The 18,313-nt window shown below is 41.0% G+C and overlaps 2 protein-coding genes across 4 annotated transcripts in view; one reads left to right on the top strand and one right to left on the bottom strand.

Annotated features, from left to right (window-relative positions):
- Window positions 1–17,476, bottom strand: part of LOC137072625 (uncharacterized) — an 18,233-nt gene extending 757 nt beyond the window's left edge. The window contains exons 1-9 of one of the 2 annotated variants that reach the window (XM_067440497.1): window positions 16,462–17,476; window positions 11,603–11,665; window positions 9,424–9,631; window positions 5,494–5,574; window positions 4,776–4,862; window positions 4,465–4,548; window positions 1,363–1,449; window positions 1,043–1,135; window positions 1–229 (exon numbers count right to left, since the gene is read on the bottom strand). The exon at window positions 1–229 is cut by the window's left edge and continues 757 nt beyond it. In XM_067440497.1, coding sequence (XP_067296598.1) covers window positions 1–229; window positions 1,043–1,135; window positions 1,363–1,449; window positions 4,465–4,548; window positions 4,776–4,862; window positions 5,494–5,574; window positions 9,424–9,631; window positions 11,603–11,665; window positions 16,462–16,551 — 1,022 coding nt within the window. In that variant the 5' untranslated portion in view covers window positions 16,552–17,476. Of the gene's footprint in view, window positions 230–1,042; window positions 1,136–1,362; window positions 1,450–4,464; window positions 4,549–4,775; window positions 4,863–5,493; window positions 5,575–7,620; window positions 9,265–9,423; window positions 9,632–11,602; window positions 11,666–16,461 lie in introns of those variants that run through there. The other variant, XM_067440496.1, reaches the window with a different exon arrangement.
- Window positions 1–18,313, top strand: part of LOC137072623 (proto-oncogene vav-like) — a 69,723-nt gene that overhangs the window by 16,261 nt on the left and 35,149 nt on the right. The gene's annotated exons all lie outside the window — the stretch shown is intronic.

Genomic DNA, 18,313 nt, shown 5'->3' with positions numbered 1-18,313 from the left:
ATAATGTTCCGGGAAGCAGCCTTCCTTTTTAAAGTTACAATGGCATTATAGACAAAGTTTTTAACGTCTTTCCAAGATCTTGCTTTTAGGGCCCTTTCCTCTTCTAGGCACTTTGCGCACTCCAGTTTTCCAGGAACCCTGCGCTCCGCTATAAACCTTCCCAGATGTTTGTGTACCGCTGCTCTCTCTTCCTCACTCCAGGCTCTCTTCAGGATTATCCTGGTAGTCTCTACAAATGACAAAGACAATGCAGATTATGTAAGTTTAAAAACAGACCAAAATGTGGGTTTCTTTAACTGCTTTTGCTTGCCCACAGAAAGTTCCCAAATGTAGGGCTATATGATTTTGTCAAAAAGTAATTTCATCCTTAAAGAGATTTTTTTTAAACCGTCTCCGTTTTTAAAGACTCATGATCCACATTGTGAACCTTGAGTTCAGTTTTGTATTACTGTACCAAATCATGAGATGTGTATTGTTACACTCACTTACTGTATAGTCAAATAACTGTTCAAGTAATCATTAGATTCATCAATTATAAAAATAACTGTTGGTTGAGGCCCTATTGATGAGTGAGGACAGCAGGTTTTCCCCTCTTTCTCAACCTAATGAATAACTAAGGATTATTTACAACGGAACTGAATCAATCATAAACTTACTTTAGCTGGAAAATAACTTTTTCATGAGTATAGAACAAAACAATCTCTCTTCCATTAATCTCCTGTTATCACTGTAAAGCATTTGAAACTATCTGGATTGTGAAAGCGCTGAATAAATGAAGGAGACTTGACTTGACCTAATCAAAATCCTGCAGCTGTGGCCTGCTTACAGGGAACTAAGACTTTAAATCATAAATGCAATCCATCTTAAGTCTTTAAATAGTTACATATTTAAATGTCTTAAAATTATTCTATTTTAGTAACACGTAAGCTCTGTAAAACTGCTTTTAACAAGTGTTTATGAAAAGCTCTATACAAATACAACTGACAACTTACAATAGGAAAAACCCTGGTGCTACTCACTACTCAAGATTTATTAAACTTACCCTTCAGTTTTCCTCTCTTAGCCACTTTTTCTCCTCTTTTCTTCATTCTCTTGGGTGAGGGCTTCATGGCGTGACTTGCTCTATGACTGAGATCTGCAAAAGACAAACATTAGTTCCTGCTACTTTAGTGAATCTCAGGTATTGTTGGATCTTCAACATCCATGTGAACTGAAGCTGATGATGAAATCTGACTAACAGTCTTTAACTGTTAAGGCCTTTATGAGCTTTGCTGTAACATATCCTTCATTAGGCTCCTATAACTAAAGGCAGGTGTGTTCTATAAATAATTGTGGCGTGATGAAGAACAGTATTTAACTCACCAACTACATCCGAACCTCCATCCTCATCCTCGTCTTCACTGCATTGAGCAGGTGATTTTTGAGGGGAAATGAGGTCGGAACATCCGCCTGAAAAACAAAAAGTGATTCCTCATCTTCTGCAGTGTAAGATGCTGTTTATTTTAAAATACATCATTCATGTCTAACAAGCAATTAAAGGGTTAGGTCACCCAAAAATGAAATTCTGTCCTTAATTACTCGCCCTCAAGTCATTTTAAAACCGGAAGACTTTACTACTTTTCTGGGCCTAGAAAATGAAGTTGTGTAACTGTCTATGGATGAAATCAAGCTCTCAGATTTCATCAAGAACATGAAAAAAGGTCTTAAGGATTTGGAGAGACATGAGGGTGAGTAAATAGCCCCGTTTCCACCAAAATTACCTGGAACAATTTGTACCAGGAACTTTTTTACAGGAACTTTTCTCCCCCCCAGACCTGCAGCTGTCTGCGTTTCGACCGCGATAAAGTTCCGAGAAGATTAGGCAAATTAGTCCGGTGATGTAGGACTGCACGCGACTGCTCCTCCATGCCAGTGAAGGACAGTAATCATTTTTAAGTGTACCGATTGAAAGATTTAGTGGACTGTTTACATGAGATGTTATCTAAACCGATCTGGTGTTTACATGTGATGACTTTCAATTAGGGCTGTACTAGAATAATCGAATAATCGAATATTCGTTCGGTGAGGTGGCATTCGATTTTCAGTTTTGAGATTCGAATATGCGTTTTTGTTTTTTTTCAACACGTGACTTCCGTCGCGGACTCATTCTCACTCATGCTTGAAATAATAATAATAAATTTAAAAAAACACCGCAACATGCTTTCAATAAAAGCATTGCGCATTTTAAAGATTTAAATTAACAAAAAGTCAGAATAAGACAAAATAAATCCCTTATAGAATAAAACTAATTGTAATATATATTACATTTTGTGTCATTTTAAAAACAATTCATTTATTCTTATTCAACTGTTTATAAGCATGCTACCGTGTTCTTTATTTATTACAGTTCATTGAAATCACTGTGTGTTGCTAATTTAATTTCTGTTTTGGGATTCATTTGTTTTAAAGAAAGGTTCGTTATTAATACCTTATTAAAGTTCTTGCTCTCAACAGACTTTGTGTTTTGTATCACTTGTGCACTGTCCGTTTTCGGAGCATAAACCTGCCCGTGTAATGCGTACCGGAAACTGTTCTATTTAAAAGATTATTAAATGTTTATTAATATTTAAAGAATGTGTGCCACCTGATCATATTGCACCAAATGCAACACTGCACTCCACTGGGTCTGCCGCAACACATTTACGATGCCGAAGAGTGAAACGTGAAGTCGTGAAAGATGATACAAATGCAAACCGACACTATTATTATATATTTAGCCCCACCCACCGAAGCTTCGAATATTCGATATTGATTGCCACCTAAGCTTCGAAGCTCAAAAAATGGCATTCGAAACAGCCCTACTTTCAATCGCAATCATTTTGTCACATGCAGTTTGTCTGCCGCATCAGAAATGTCAACGCTGTTTTCTCCAGCAGCTGGAGTGTGTTAACTGTAGCCAGAGCAACTCTTAACGGCCACCAGGACTAATACAGTATTATATAAGCTATTTATCTGTTGTAAAGTGTAATAATCATCTCAGAAAAAAAATGTTCTGTCAGGCGCAGTTAAAGTAAAAACTGCCTGGGGCAATATACGCTGTGTCATTACTCCAACATTATCTTCATAACTTACGAAATAAAAAGTTTACCCCTCAGAAAAATGAGCTTTCCTCTCTTGTCAACATGAGCGCGGCGCGCGCCGTCACGTCATGTAAGGACACACACTTATAGTAATCGGTCAGGTCGTTTACATGGTGAAAAAAAAAAAAAAACGAGTAAGGAAGAGATTCAAGCTGTGCTGCTTTTGCTGGTTATGTATCGGTTTACTAAAGAGGTAATTAACAACGACAGAAAAGAGCACTAATATGCAGATTCAGCAGCATATTCAGAAAGCTTGTAAAGCTAGATTTAAAATGACAATGTATATTATTATCAGCTATTACGGACATTGAACGTGAGATGGCTGAGACGAACGCGCGCCATCAGACAGAGAGTAAGACTGACATTACTGAACGCAGAACGAACCTCGCAAAAGACTTTTAAAAATGCCGGTTGAAATAAAATGCTGCGTGAGCTCAACCAATCAGCATGTTCAGCGCCCAAGTCCCGCCCTCGAAAGTTCCTGAACTTTGAAAAAGTACTACCTCGCGAGCAGGGCCGTTTGGAGGGGGAAATATTTACCCGGAACTTCATTTAGACCCTGGTTCCTGCGGTCTAAACACACCGAGTACCACCCAAAGTTCCTGGTTCCTGGGTAAAGTTCCTGTGGTGGAAACGGGGCTAATGATGACAATTTTCAGTTTTGGGTGAACTAACCCTTAAAGGTCCCATTCTTCGCGATTCCATCTTTCAAACTTTAGTTAGTGTGTAATGTTGCTGTTAGAGCATAAATAATACCTGTACAATTATAAAGCTCAAAAAGTTCAATGCCAAGCGAGATATTTTATTTAACAGAAGTTCCCTTTCAAAGCCGACAGCGAGCGGCCGGTTTGGACTACACCGCTGCACTTCCTGCTGTGATGACGGCACTAGAACCATTTGTTGACGAACCCTCCGCCCACAAGAACATGCAAAATAGGGGGCGTGGCCTCGTTGCTCTCACGTGGAGAAGAGCGCGCATTCAGCGCTTGCATCTCCCCGTTATGGTAAGAGGCGGGACCTTTCCATCCAATCACAACACGGGAAGCGCTGGCCCAATCAGAACTCGTTACGTGTTTCTGAAGGAGGGACTTCATAGAACAAGGAAATCATCAGGCCGTTTATAGGACAGAGGAAACAGCGCTGGACAGATAAGGCAACGGTGGGAAAAATACTGTGTTTTTACACGATAAGCATGAACTCATGTTATATTGCACACTGGAAACCTAATCAAAGCTTCAAAAACACATGAAAAACGGGACCTTTAAATAATTTAGGATCAGCAACTAGCCATTGTTTGTAATGACATTCTATCCATCCAAGAAGCTAATACTTCAAAATAACATACCCTTTGCTTTGCTTGTCTGTTTTCCTCTTTTCTTCATTCTCTTGGGTGAGGGCTTCATGGCGTGACTTGCTCTCTGACTGAGATCTGCAAAAGACAAACATTAGTTCCTGCTACTTTAGTGAATCTCAGGTATTGTTGGATCTTCAACATCCATGTGAACTGAAGCTGATGATGAAATCTGACTAACAGTCTTTAACTGTTAAGGCCTTTATGAGCTTTGCTGTAACATATCCTTCATTAGGCTCCTATAACTAAAGGCAGGTGTGTTCTATAAATAATTGTGGCGTGATGAAGAACAGTATTTAACTCACCAACTACATCCGAACCTCCATCCTCATCCTCGTCTTCACTGCATTGAGCAGGTGATTTTTGAGGGGAAATGAGGTCGGAACATCCGCCTGAAAAACAAAAAGTGATTCCTCATCTTCTGCAGTGTAAGAGAGACTGTACCGAACAATGACGGTGTCTGGAAGAAGTGTTATTATTTTCTTTGACAATCCAAGCCCATACAACAGATTAAGCAACCAAAAATATGTGAACACTCAACATATTTTGATGGACTGTTAAGATTCACTTGTCAAAACCGTTTACAAATTGTATTCATAGAGTAATTTCATGTACATTATATGCACACTTAGCCTTGTGGACAAATGTATGCACACCTTCAGTTTTATCTGTGCTGTAGTTTTAAACCTTCTGTTTTTATCAATTATTTTGGCTGTTTTAATGTTGATTTTTAAAAGCTCTAAATAGGGATATGGGCTCCAAATAAGCTACCACTCAACCCTTTGTTTAAAATACATCTGTTGCACTGCTTTTGTATGGTGTATGTGTACCAAACTCAAATCTACTAAAATAAGATAAAGAAAAGGTAGGAGGAAGTATGAAAAACAATCTTTAGGTTGCTTTGCTAAAAGTTAATTTCATGAAAAAACACTATTTACATAGTAGGTCATAGTGGTGGTTCTGTATTGAACATTTTACTGGGAGATGATTTCAACACAAACAACACAAATGTTTAAATCTTACCCTCATTGAACTCTCTTCCTCTCTTCCCTTGTCCTTTTTTTGATTGTCTCTTTAAAACAGAAGTTGATATGGAACTTTCACCTATAAAAGATTTAAAAAAAAGAATATTAGTGATTGATTGTCCAAAAGTCATAAGTACATACTTTTGATTAATAGAGCTATACATACTAAATTTGATCTACTGTTGTCAGTTGTTGCTTTTACACTATTTTCAATAGCAGAAATTACAAGTGTTCCTTTACCAGTCAAAAACATTTTAAACAAATCCTATTCCAGTTAGCATTATAAAGCATTACAGAAAAATTTCACTATTTTGTTTATTAATTCTTGGAATTTTATAAACAAGTACTGCATTTATACTGTATTGCCAAGAGTTTTGTGACGCCTGCCTTTCAATGCACATGAGCTTTAATGCCATCCCATTATTAATCCGTAGGGTTTAAAAGGACAACTCCGGTGAGAAATGACCCTAGGGGTAATTAACAGATGGTTAGCGAGTAGATCGTTCTCTGGGATGCGTTTTCATGAAATCGAATGTAAAGAGTTCTATCTCTAAACACAGATTAGCTTATAATGCTTGTCTATGGGGCACAGGGTAGTGAAATTAAACCCCTAGTTAATACCACTAACAAGACTCAAAATAGCCTCACACTAACACGGCAGCATGATGAGGGTCCCTACATGCAGACCGAAGCATTGAGAACTTTGTAAGAGTACAAACGGTTTAATAAGAAGACACTTTATAAACACAGTCCATTATGCGTTTACAGACGACAGCCATCTTAGAAAACAGTCTCGACCAATCGAGCCACGAACGCTGTGCTAAGTGAGCTGCTCGATAGGAATTAAGTTTGTGAAATTTAATTACATTTTTGAGCCTTGTTAGTGGTATTAACTAGCGGTTTAATTTCACTACCCTGTGCCCCATAGACAAGCGCTATAAGCTAATCTGTGTTTAGAGATAAAACTCTTTACATTCAATTTCATGAAAACGCATCCCAGAGAACGATCTACTCGATAACCATCTGTTAATTACCCCTAGGTTCATTTCTCACCGGAGTTGTCCTTTAATATGGAGTCGGCCCACCCTCTCTAACAGCTCCAGCTCTTCTGGGAAGGCTTTCCTCAAGGTTTAGGAGTGTGTTTATGGGGATTTTTGCCCATTCTTCTAGAAGCTCATTTGTGAGGTCAGGCACTGATGTTGGACGAGAAGGCCTGGCTCTCAGTCTCCGCTCTAATTCATCCCAAAGCTGTTCTATCGGGTTGAGCTCAGCACTCTGTGCAGGCCAGTCCAGTTCCTCCACACCAAACTCCTCATCCACGTCTTTATGGAGCGACGCTTTGTGCACTGGAGCGCAGCCATGCTGGGACAGGAAGGGGCCGTCCACAAACTGTTCCCACAAAGTCAGGAGCATGAAATTGTCCAAAATGTCTTGGTATGCTGAAGCATTACGAGTTCCTTTAACTGGAACTAAGGAGCCAATCCCTGAAAAACAACCCCAGCCCATAATCCCCCCTCCACCAAACTTTACACTTGGTACAATGCCGTCAGGCAAGTCCCGTTCTCCTGGCGACCGCCAAACCCAGACTCGCCCATGGGATTGTCCGACTGAAGCGTGATTGATCGCTCAGAGAACACGTCTCACGGCTCTAGAGTCCAGTGGCGGCTGCTTTACTCCACTGCATCCCACGCTTTGCATTGCTCTTGGTGATGTAAGGCTTGGATGAGCTGCTCGACCATGGAAACCCATTCCATGAAGCTCTCTCCGCTGTTCTTGAGCTCATCTGAAGGCCACAGGAGTCTGGAGGTCTGGAGCTGTTGACTCTGCAGAAAGTTGGAGACTTCTGCGCACTGTGACCCTCAGCATGCGCTGACCCCGCTCTGGGATTTAACACTTCGTGGCTGAGTTGCTGTTGTTCCCAATGGCTTCCACTTTGTTATAATCCCACTAACAGTTGAGCGTGGAATATTTAGTAGTGAGGAAATGTCAGGAATGGACATATTGACATGAGATTGACTGAAACTGAGTGTTTCACCCCCCCCCCCCCCTTAAAAATGTACTTAAAATATAAAGATGTAAGAATACACAATACAATTGCATTGGTGATAAAACAGTGCATACATACCACATACGGAAGGATGAAGCGTGTTCAGGTTCTTCCCTCTTAAGGTCTCAGTGCCTTGCTCCATTGCGAACAGAAGCTTACTTATCTTGGCAATTTGAAAGGTTTTGTCCGTCTGTCTATAAAAGTCACGGTGAACTCTAATGTCATGACCCATGAACCTTGCAACTTGCTCCAGCTCTTGTTCGCTAAGGTCCAAGAGTTGGCAGAGTGTGGCAACCTGTTTTCTTAATTTAGTTGACCTTAGGAGTTCTGGGTTTTCTGCTTTACTTTCATTTGCATATTTTCGCAGACAGTCACATCCACGGATGTTTGTCATCACGCCAGGTCTTGCAAAGAGATAGGGATTTTCAGCAGGTACACCAGCTTCTTCTCTCCTTTTAACCAACAAATCGATTGACTCTTTCATTCTGTCCGTCAAGAAAACCGGAACCTTCTTTCCTCTTTTCCCCCTGATTTCTATGCGGGTTAGTATCTTGCTCAGCTCCTTTTCTAATGGTGACAAGGTTTCATAGATGTCTTCATTAATGGCACTTGTACTTGCTTTCGTGTAGATCTCAAGAGTCAGGCGTGATGCTTCCCCTTCCCGCCGTTTGTTGAAAATAATGACTTGTGCCAGAACCGTCTCATTTAATGTCTTATATGCTCTTAAACTCATTTGTTGCTTCAGTTCCGCCCTTGCGTCATCTTCTACCATCCTGAGATGGTTTCTCAGAGCAATCACATTTTTGGTGAGGGGGATGTCATCTTCTTTATTCCATCTTTTTTCTTGCATGGTTTGGTGAGCAATGATAGAAACACTGTTCCTCCAGTTTTTCTCCAAAAGTTCAAAGAATTTCTTTGCTTTCTTCTCTGCCAGATCATCATCATTCATAAGAGCCTGTCCAATCATGACCTCCACAGCCCCTTTAAGACAGAATCCAATTTTGACCGCTGTTGAAGGCTTTCTGTATTCATTTTTCCCTGGACTAAACTGTGTCAGACGTTTAGCTGCATTGACCACGAGCTGAAATTTTGATGGGGCACACAGATCTTCAAGAACATTGACAGTCTTGTCCATATCCTTTGCCACCAACATGAACCGACCAAGCTCCCGCATTCTTTGAGCTATATACTGGTGCCTCGACTTCACGCGACCATGTTTTGCATATAGTGATTCGCCATACTTACATATGAGAGAATCCTTTCTGACGTGAAAAGACACATCATCCTGCCGCATGTTGTTTATTATGTTCTGACATCCATCTGAGGAAGCTGCTATGGGTAGCAGGCATGCAGCACAACTTTGAACTCTCCCTCGTGTATTTTTTTGTTTATCTTTCACACATGATTTTTTTGTTTTGCAGGACGACTGATGTCTCCATAAGTCCTTTTTCCGGAACATACCATAACAGTATGGGCAAGGCAAATACTCCTTTACAGACACTTGATCAGAGGGCTGCTTCCACGTCACTATTTCTCCTCTACCTTTCTCCAGAACTTCTGTGTTATGTTTGAAGTCGCCTTTATTGCGCAGCTGTTCCAAAAGTGTCTTTCTTTCTTTTGATCTCAAAGGAAAGCTAAAGGCATATGCCACATCTTTAATTTCAGCATGCTTTCTTTCTAAATGTCTTGATATCTTAGAATGTGCCTGGCTACAATAGAGGCAATAATGTTTTTTGTCCCACGCTTGTTTACGGTCTTCCCTTTTTGTACAGGTTTTTAGAGTCACAGTTGATTTGCCTTTATTTGTTTCATTTGTCTTCTGTTGATTGTGTCTTTTCACATAAGTCATTGAGTTCTTTTTTTTATTAACCGTGCACTTGCCTCTTATCTGATCGTCACTTGAAGAACCTTCAAATTCTTCTTCTTCACCGGACAGTCTATATGTTCCGCCTTTCACTGGGCTTAAATCCTCACTGCATGATGATCCACCATTGCAATCTGGATTATAATCTGGATCTAGTCCAGCACAACTGGATACTTCAGATTCCACAGAATCACTTTCTCCTGTCTCCTCATGAATATCTTCTGACTGCAAGTTAAAAGCACGAATCATCATGAGATACTTTAACTTTATAGAGACACTTTACCATCATTTTGAAGATGGAATTCTGAATTACTGATACTAATTGAGGTCAATTGTAATTATGACCAATCAAACTTTATAACCAATCACATACGTTTCTATTGAGTTTATGAATGCGATGTCTAATAATTAGAGACGTTTAGATTAGCTGGGGTTTTGTTCAGAGCGCGCGTTCACTCACTGAAATCTGCACTCAAAAGCAGAGATGTGTACAATGAGATTCATTCAGCATACAGTGGTTGACTGTTTTTGTTCTATTTCAGCAATGAAAATACAGCATATACCCGAATATAAGACAAGGTTTTGTGTCCTAAAAATAGGCTGAAAAATGGGGGGGGGGGGGGTCTTATATTCACAATATAGACAAAGTCACATATTAAACTGACGATAACATATGAGCACTGTTCACACAGAGAAACTGCACTAAACATTCAAAATGTTTTTATATTTATAACATATGATACAATTAAACGACATCACTCAACCAAAAGTGTTTTCTCCTGAATATCATCACGACTGAAGATTACACTGATTTCATATAACAGTCAGTTCCATAAACAAATGAACATTAAGTAACTTACATTTTAGATGCAATATTGAGTGTTTTTGTTCTATTTCAGCAGCGAAAATAGTTAAAAACAAAGATTCTAAGCAACAAAGTTCCAAACAGCAGAACCATAATGCGTCTTACAGCAACAGTGTGCGTTACTGAATGATTCGGTGTTTGAATGAATCAGTGAATCAAAGATTCAATGACCTGTTGGTAAACGACTGCCTCATTCTTGAATGAACCAGCCGTTTGAACGAATGACTCGCTCATTAAGACTCACCTGCTGCCAACTACTGGAGGTTTAGTTTCATGTTTAAACATACTTTCCAACATTTCTTATTTATCCAAAAATACAAATCTCATAACATTATTTAATGCAGTTGTAATTTTTTAGTGTAAATTATTTAATTTGATTGGTAACAGCCCTAAAGTGTTCTTATTTCGGGTATATATGGTATTTTAAAACACACACAGCAGAACCACAGCGCATCTGATAATACAGGCAAAAAGTTGGCTCGACTTCGATGGCAAATTTAGGGACCATCTCTAAAGTTACATTCAACATTGGTATGCACGTTTCTAACTGCAATAGCATTTTAAAAGAATGACTTGCGTTTATAAAACTTACTGTTAGGTGTTCATCTAGATGTCGGGTATGATTCATACCTTTGGGATTTTTGATGTTTATTCAAATTAACTGCCAAATCATATGAAAATATAGATATGCATTATTTCACTAGGATACTGTTTGGGCTCTTACACAAAATATCCTAGATTTAAATGCATCATAGCTGAATGAACACTGATGAGAATATTGCTTGAGAATATAATTTACTGAGATAATATTAGAGATTATATTTACATCAATATTTTTTTTTATTTTCTTTCAGAAAATCAACTGTTAGTGTTTCTCTATCTAGATGAATGATGGCATCTCAGGCTCTCAAAGTTTATAAAAAAATATGTTTAGATTTATCGGCCCATATATCGGTTATCAGCTTTCAAATATAAAGAAATATCGTATCAGCCAAAGTGTTCATATAGGTGTATCCCTACCATTAGGAATTCGATTAATGGCTTGATCGGACTGCAAAGCTTTTTTGTAAATACCTTAATTGCTAGATCCAAATAAAATTTCTATCAGATTGGATTATTTTTCTAATCTGATCGAGAGGACATCTAAACACTTGATCGCGTTGAAAACGCTCAGTGAACATTTAACTTTCGCTTATTAGGTGCAAAAGATGGAAAAACTTCAAAGCTTGCCAAAAACGAGTAAACTGAGAAGCGCAGATGCAATGCACATGTATGATCTTAAAGTAATAATATTTTCAGGATAGTCAAGGGACAATCCCTCGAAAACTTACCATGTCACTTTTAGTACGTCTCAGACTTGGTACAAAAACCTCTTTTTGGAGCGGTGTCACAATCTGTTAACAAAAAGTATAATCAATATGAATTATTATAATATAGTATTTGAAGTTCAAAAACAAGACTGCAAGTGTGTGTCGAACTTTTAAACACCCAATGGGACAGTTATAGCATTGCAAAAAAAGACAATTTTGTATATCAATACTTCAATACTTTGCATTTCAAAAAAAAATTCTAAATGTCAGAATACAGATCATAAACTCACACTGCACTCCCCCTCCCCCTCTCTGACCATCACAGTTCAGAATACAGATCATAAACTCACACTGCACTCCCCCTCCCCCTCTCTGATCATCACAGTTCAGAATACAGATCATAAACTCACACTGCACTCCCCCTCCCCCTCACTGATCATCACAGTTCAGAATACAGATCATAAACTCACACTGCACTCCCCCTCCCCCTCTCTGACCATCACAGTTCAGAATACAGATCATAAACTCACACTGCACTCCCCCTCCCCCTCTCTGATCATCACAGTTCAGAATACAGATCATAAACTCACACTGCACTCCCCCTCCCCCTCACTGATCATCACAGTTCAGAATACAGATCATAAACTCACACTGCACTCCCCCTCCCCCTCTCTGATCATCACAGTTCAGAATACAGATCATAAACTCACACTGCACTCCCCCTCCCCCTCACTGATCATCACAGTTCAGAATACAGATCATAAACTCACACTGCACTCCCCCTCCCCCTCTCTGACCATCACAGTTCAGAATACAGATCATAAACTCACACTGCACTCCCCCTCCCCCTCTCTGATCATCACAGTTCAGAATACAGATCATAAACTCACACTGCACTCCCCCTCCCCCTCTCTGATCATCACAGTTCAGAATACAGATCATAAACTCACACTGCACTCCCCCTCCCCCTCTCTGATCACCACAGTTCAGAATACAGATCATAAACTCACACTGCACTCCCCCTCCCCCTCTCTGATCACCACAGTTCAGAATACAGATCATAAACTCACACTGCACTCCCCCTCCCCCTCTCTGATCACCACAGTTCAGAATACAGATCATAAACTCACACTGCACTCCCCCTCCCCCTCTCTGATCATCACAGTTCAGAATACAGATCATAAACTCACACTGCACTCCCCCTCCCCCTCTCTGATCATCACAGTTCAGAATACAGATCATAAACTCACACTGCACTCCCCCTCCCCCTCTCTGATCATCACAGTTCAGAATACAGATCATAAACTCACACTGCACTCCCCCTCCCCCTCTCTGATCATCACAGTTCAGAATACAGATCATAAACTCACACTGCACTCCCCCTCCCCCTCTCTGACCATCACAGTTCAGAATACAGATCATAAACTCACACTGCACTCCCCCTCCCCCTCTCTGATCATCACAGTTCAGAATACAGATCATAAACTCACACTGCACTCCCCCTCCCCCTCTCTGATCATCACAGTTCAGAATACAGATCATAAACTCACACTGCACTCCCCCTCCCCCTCTCTGACCATCACAGTTCAGAATACAGATCATAAACTCACACTGCACTCCCCCTCCCCCTCTCTGATCATCACAGTTCAGAATACAGATCATAAACTCACACTGCACTCCCCCTCCCCCTCTCTGACCATCACAGTTCAGAATACAGATCATAAACTCACACTGCACTCCCCCTCCCCCTCTCTGACCATCACAGTTCAGAATACAGATCATAAACTCACACTGCACTCCCCCTCCCCCTCACTGATCATCACAGTTCAGAATACAGATCATAAACTCACACTGCACTCCCCCTCCCCCTCTCTGACCATCACAGTTCAGAATACAGATCATAAACTCACACTGCACTCCCCCTCCCCCTCTCTGATCATCACAGTTCAGAATACAGATCATAAACTCACACTGCACTCCCCCTCCCCCTCACTGATCATCACAGTTCAGAATACAGATCATAAACTCACACTGCACTCCCCCTCCCCCTCTCTGACCATCACAGTTCAGAATACAGATCATAAACTCACACTGCACTCCCCCTCCCCCTCTCTGATCATCACAGTTCAGAATACAGATCATAAACTCACACTGCACTCCCCCTCCCCCTCACTGATCATCACAGTTCAGAATACAGATCATAAACTCACACTGCACTCCCCCTCCCCCTCACTGATCATCACAGTTCAGAATACAGATCATAAACTCACACTGCACTCCCCCTCCCCCTCTCTGACCATCACAGTTCAGAATACAGATCATAAACTCACACTGCACTCCCCCTCCCCCTCTCTGATCATCACAGTTCAGAATACAGATCATAAACTCACACTGCACTCCCCCTCCCCCTCTCTGATCATCACAGTTCAGAATACAGATCATAAACTCACACTGCACTCCCCCTCCCCCTCACTGATCATCACAGTTCAGAATACAGATCATAAACTCACACTGCACTCCCCCTCCCCCTCTCTGATCATCACAGTTCAGAATACAGATCATAAACTCACACTGCACTCCCCCTCCCCCTCACTGATCATCACAGTTCAGAATACAGATCATAAACTCACACTGCACTCCCCCTCCCCCTCTCTGATCATCACAGTTCAGAATACAGATCATAAACTCACACTGCACTCCCCCTCCCCCTCTCTGATCATCACAGTTCAGAATACAGATCACAGATCATAAACTCACACTGCACTCCCCCTCCCCCTCACTGATCATCACAGTTCAGAATACAGATCATAAACTCACACTGCACTCCCCCTCCCCCTCTCTGATCATCACAGTTCAGAATACAGATCATAAACTCACACTGCACTCCCCCTCCCCCTCTCTGATCATCACAGTTCAGAATACAGATCATAAACTCACACTGCACTCCCCCTCCCCCTCTCTGATCATCACAGTTCAGAATACAGATCATAAACTCACACTGCACTCCCCCTCCCCCTCTCTGATCATCACAGTTCAGAATACAGATCATAAACTCACACTGCACTCCCCCTCCCCCTCTCTGATCATCACAGTTCAGATCACAGATCATAAACTCACACTGCACTCCCCCTCCCCCTCACTGATCATCACAGTTCAGAATACAGATCATAAACTCACACTGCACTCCCCCTCCCCCTCTCTGATCATCACAGTTCAGAATACAGATCATAAACTCACACTGCACTCCCCCTCCCCCTCTCTGATCATCACAGTTCAGAATACAGATCATAAACTCACACTGCACTCCCCCTCCCCCTCTCTGATCACCACAGTTCAGAATACAGATCATAAACTCACACTGCACTCCCCCTCCCCCTCTCTGATCATCACAGTTCAGAATACAGATCATATACTCACACTGCACTCCCCCTCCCCCTCTCTGATCATCACAGTTCAGAATACAGATCATAAACTCACACTGCACTCCCCCTCCCCCTCTCTGATCATCACAGTTCAGAATACAGATCATAAACTCACACTGCACTCCCCCTCCCCCTCTCTGACCATCACAGTTCAGAATACAGATCATAAACTCACACTGCACTCCCCCTCCCCCTCACTGATCATCACAGTTCAGAATACAGATCATAAACTCACACTGCACTCCCCCTCCCCCTCTCTGATCATCACAGTTCAGAATACAGATCATAAACTCACACTGCACTCCCCCTCCCCCTCACTGATCATCACAGTTCAGAATACAGATCATAAACTCACACTGCACTCCCCCTCCCCCTCACTGATCATCACAGTTCAGAATACAGATCATAAACTCACACTGCACTCCCCCTCCCCCTCTCTGATCATCACAGTTCAGAATACAGATCATAAACTCACACTGCACTCCCCCTCCCCTCTCTGATCATCACAGTTCAGAATACAGATCATAAACTCACACTGCACTCCCCCTCCCCCTCTCTGATCATCACAGTTCAGAATACAGATCATAAACTCACACTGCACTCCCCCTCCCCCTCTCTGATCATCACAGTTCAGAATACAGATCATAAACTCACACTGCACTCCCCCTCCCCCTCTCTGATCATCACAGTTCAGAATACAGATCATAAACTCACACTGCACTCCCCCTCCCCCTCTCTGATCATCACAGTTCAGAATACAGATCACAGATCATAAACTCACACTGCACTCCCCCTCCCCCTCTCTGATCATCACAGTTCAGAATACAGATCACAGATCATAAACTCACACTGCACTCCCCCTCCCCCTCTCTGATCATCACAGTTCAGAATACAGATCATAAACTCACACTGCACTCCCCCTCCCCCTCTCTGATCATCACAGTTCAGAATACAGATCATAAACTCACACTGCACTCCCCCTCCCCCTCACTGATCATCACAGTTCAGAATACAGATCATAAACTCACACTGCACTCCCCCTCCCCCTCTCTGATCATCACAGTTCAGAATACAGATCATAAACTCACACTGCACTCCCCCTCCCCCTCTCTGATCATCACAGTTCAGAATACAGATCACAGATCATAAACTCACACTGCACTCCCCCTCCCCCTCTCTGATCATCACAGTTCAGAATACAGATCACAGATCATAAACTCACACTGCACTCCCCCTCCCCCTCTCTGATCATCACAGTTCAGAATACAGATCACAGATCATAAACTCACACTGCACTCCCCCTCCCCCTCTCTGATCATCACAGTTCAGAATACAGATCACAGATCATAAACTCACAGCTGCACTGCTTTGTGAGCATTTATATAATTACCCACCCAACCCAATCATGAAAGTTCACCCCAAAAAATGCTAGAGATCTTAAATATCATAAAATCTTACCTGTAGTGTGAAGTTTTCGCATTTATTGTGATGAGCTCGTAGCAGTTTGAGTCTCCTCTTGAACCTGTCCAGGTTGTGAGTGTCACTCATCGTTAGCGCGCGCAGCAGAGTGCAAGCGGAGGGCAAGGGGCGGGGCCATCAATTAAGAGCGGTACTTTTGGGCGCTGAAGGTGCAGCTCAAAGTTGTGTTTTTTTATGGATTAATTTAAGGCAGCTTAAAACAGTATTAAATTGCTATGTATTACTGCAGTTAACTGCAAATTAATAAATACTACAATTCCTCTCTTAAAAGTAGAAATTAACAATGCACCCTGCATTTCAATTTATTTATATCAGTTGTGAAGTATTCAGATATTTTATTTAAGTTAAAGTTCCAGAATGTATAAACTGTTAATAGTCCTGCATTTAAAATTTAACTTGAGAAAAAACGTATAATTATACTTGGTACCAAAAGTATATTCATTATACTCAGTTCAGAATAATGAAAATACTGGATTATATTTTTGATGCATTAATGAAATCTGTTTTAAATTGCAGATTGTAAAGGTGTAGCTAATTTGATTTGGGCTATATTGATATACTATTACTCATGTGAGTGACTAAAAGATGGAATGGGCCACAGCTTTCATTGAACAAGGAAGCCTTGAACATATTTAACGTGAAAAATAGATACTACGAGACTATAGCAATGATACTATGATCTTTTCCTAAACCTTATCATTTTTATGCAAAAACCTGATCTAAGTAGGTAATTGATAGTCATTTGTCAGGCAAACTACACTGATATATTAGTTTGAAATCAGATAAAATGTTTGATTGTGAAGAGTCCCAGAAAAAAGTTAATGTTACATGCTACATTAGTAATTAAAAATTAAAATGTCATCATGGACCGTGTATTTGGGCCCCATGTAGGGTGACCACCCATGCCGCATTTTGCAGGACAGTCACGAAATTGGGAGCTTTTGTCCCACGTCCCATAAGATTTAAGTAGTGTCCTGCATTTCAGTTATGTCGGTGTTATTATTTTTTTCATCCTGATGGCAAATATTTCCAATGAACATCCGCCAATCCCATGGTCGAGCACCTTTGGATATTCTCCATTCATTTTAACCAATAAAAAAATGTATTGCAACTTTCAAACACAACTTTCTTTTCACGTTAATAGTTAATTTAAGGCAATTTCTATGACAAATGTCGAGAGAGCATTATTGTAACGCGAGAGCGGATCAAATGCGCAAGCAGGAATCGCTCCACTCACAGGCAGATTCCGTTCTCGCACAAAACTGGACACGTGCTCACACGTGTATCACACGTGTCCCACAAAATCACATCTACTGTCCTGCAACAGATCAATAGCCAGGTGGTCACCCTAATAAATTACAATGGAAAAAAGGACCAACCCTAACCCTAATTTGACTCGTTTCATTAAAGGTATGTGTGGGTATAAGACACAGACACCTATGTAAGTGATTCTTGCATAAAAGCTTGAAAAACATTCCCCTCATTCTAGAGACTTGTCATCTTAATATGACACTCAGGGGACCACAGACAATCACCATTTGAAGTTTAAGGCTGGTCAGATTGTACTAGAAAAACGTTCACAGGTAATATGAAAACCTTAAAGCGATACTCCACCGTTTTTAGAAATAGGGCTTATTCAACTTCTTTCCTACATTTAGATATGTGGGCAAATGCATTTGTGTCTCAATGCATGCATTGTTTTAGTTTGGCAGGGTCGCCGCTAGCTTTGCTTAGCATAATGAATGGAATCCTATGTTGCCAGATAGCATGTCCCGAGTAAAAGTGATCCAAAAAAAAAAAAAAAACACTCACCTAATTACTTCTTGTGGCC

This window comes from Pseudorasbora parva, chromosome 4, assembly GCF_024679245.1.
Source record: "Pseudorasbora parva isolate DD20220531a chromosome 4, ASM2467924v1, whole genome shotgun sequence".
NCBI classification, from domain to species: Eukaryota; Metazoa; Chordata; class Actinopteri; order Cypriniformes; family Gobionidae; genus Pseudorasbora; species Pseudorasbora parva.
Note: the sequence above shows the minus strand (reverse complement) of the source record. Positions and strands in the feature narration are given on the sequence as shown.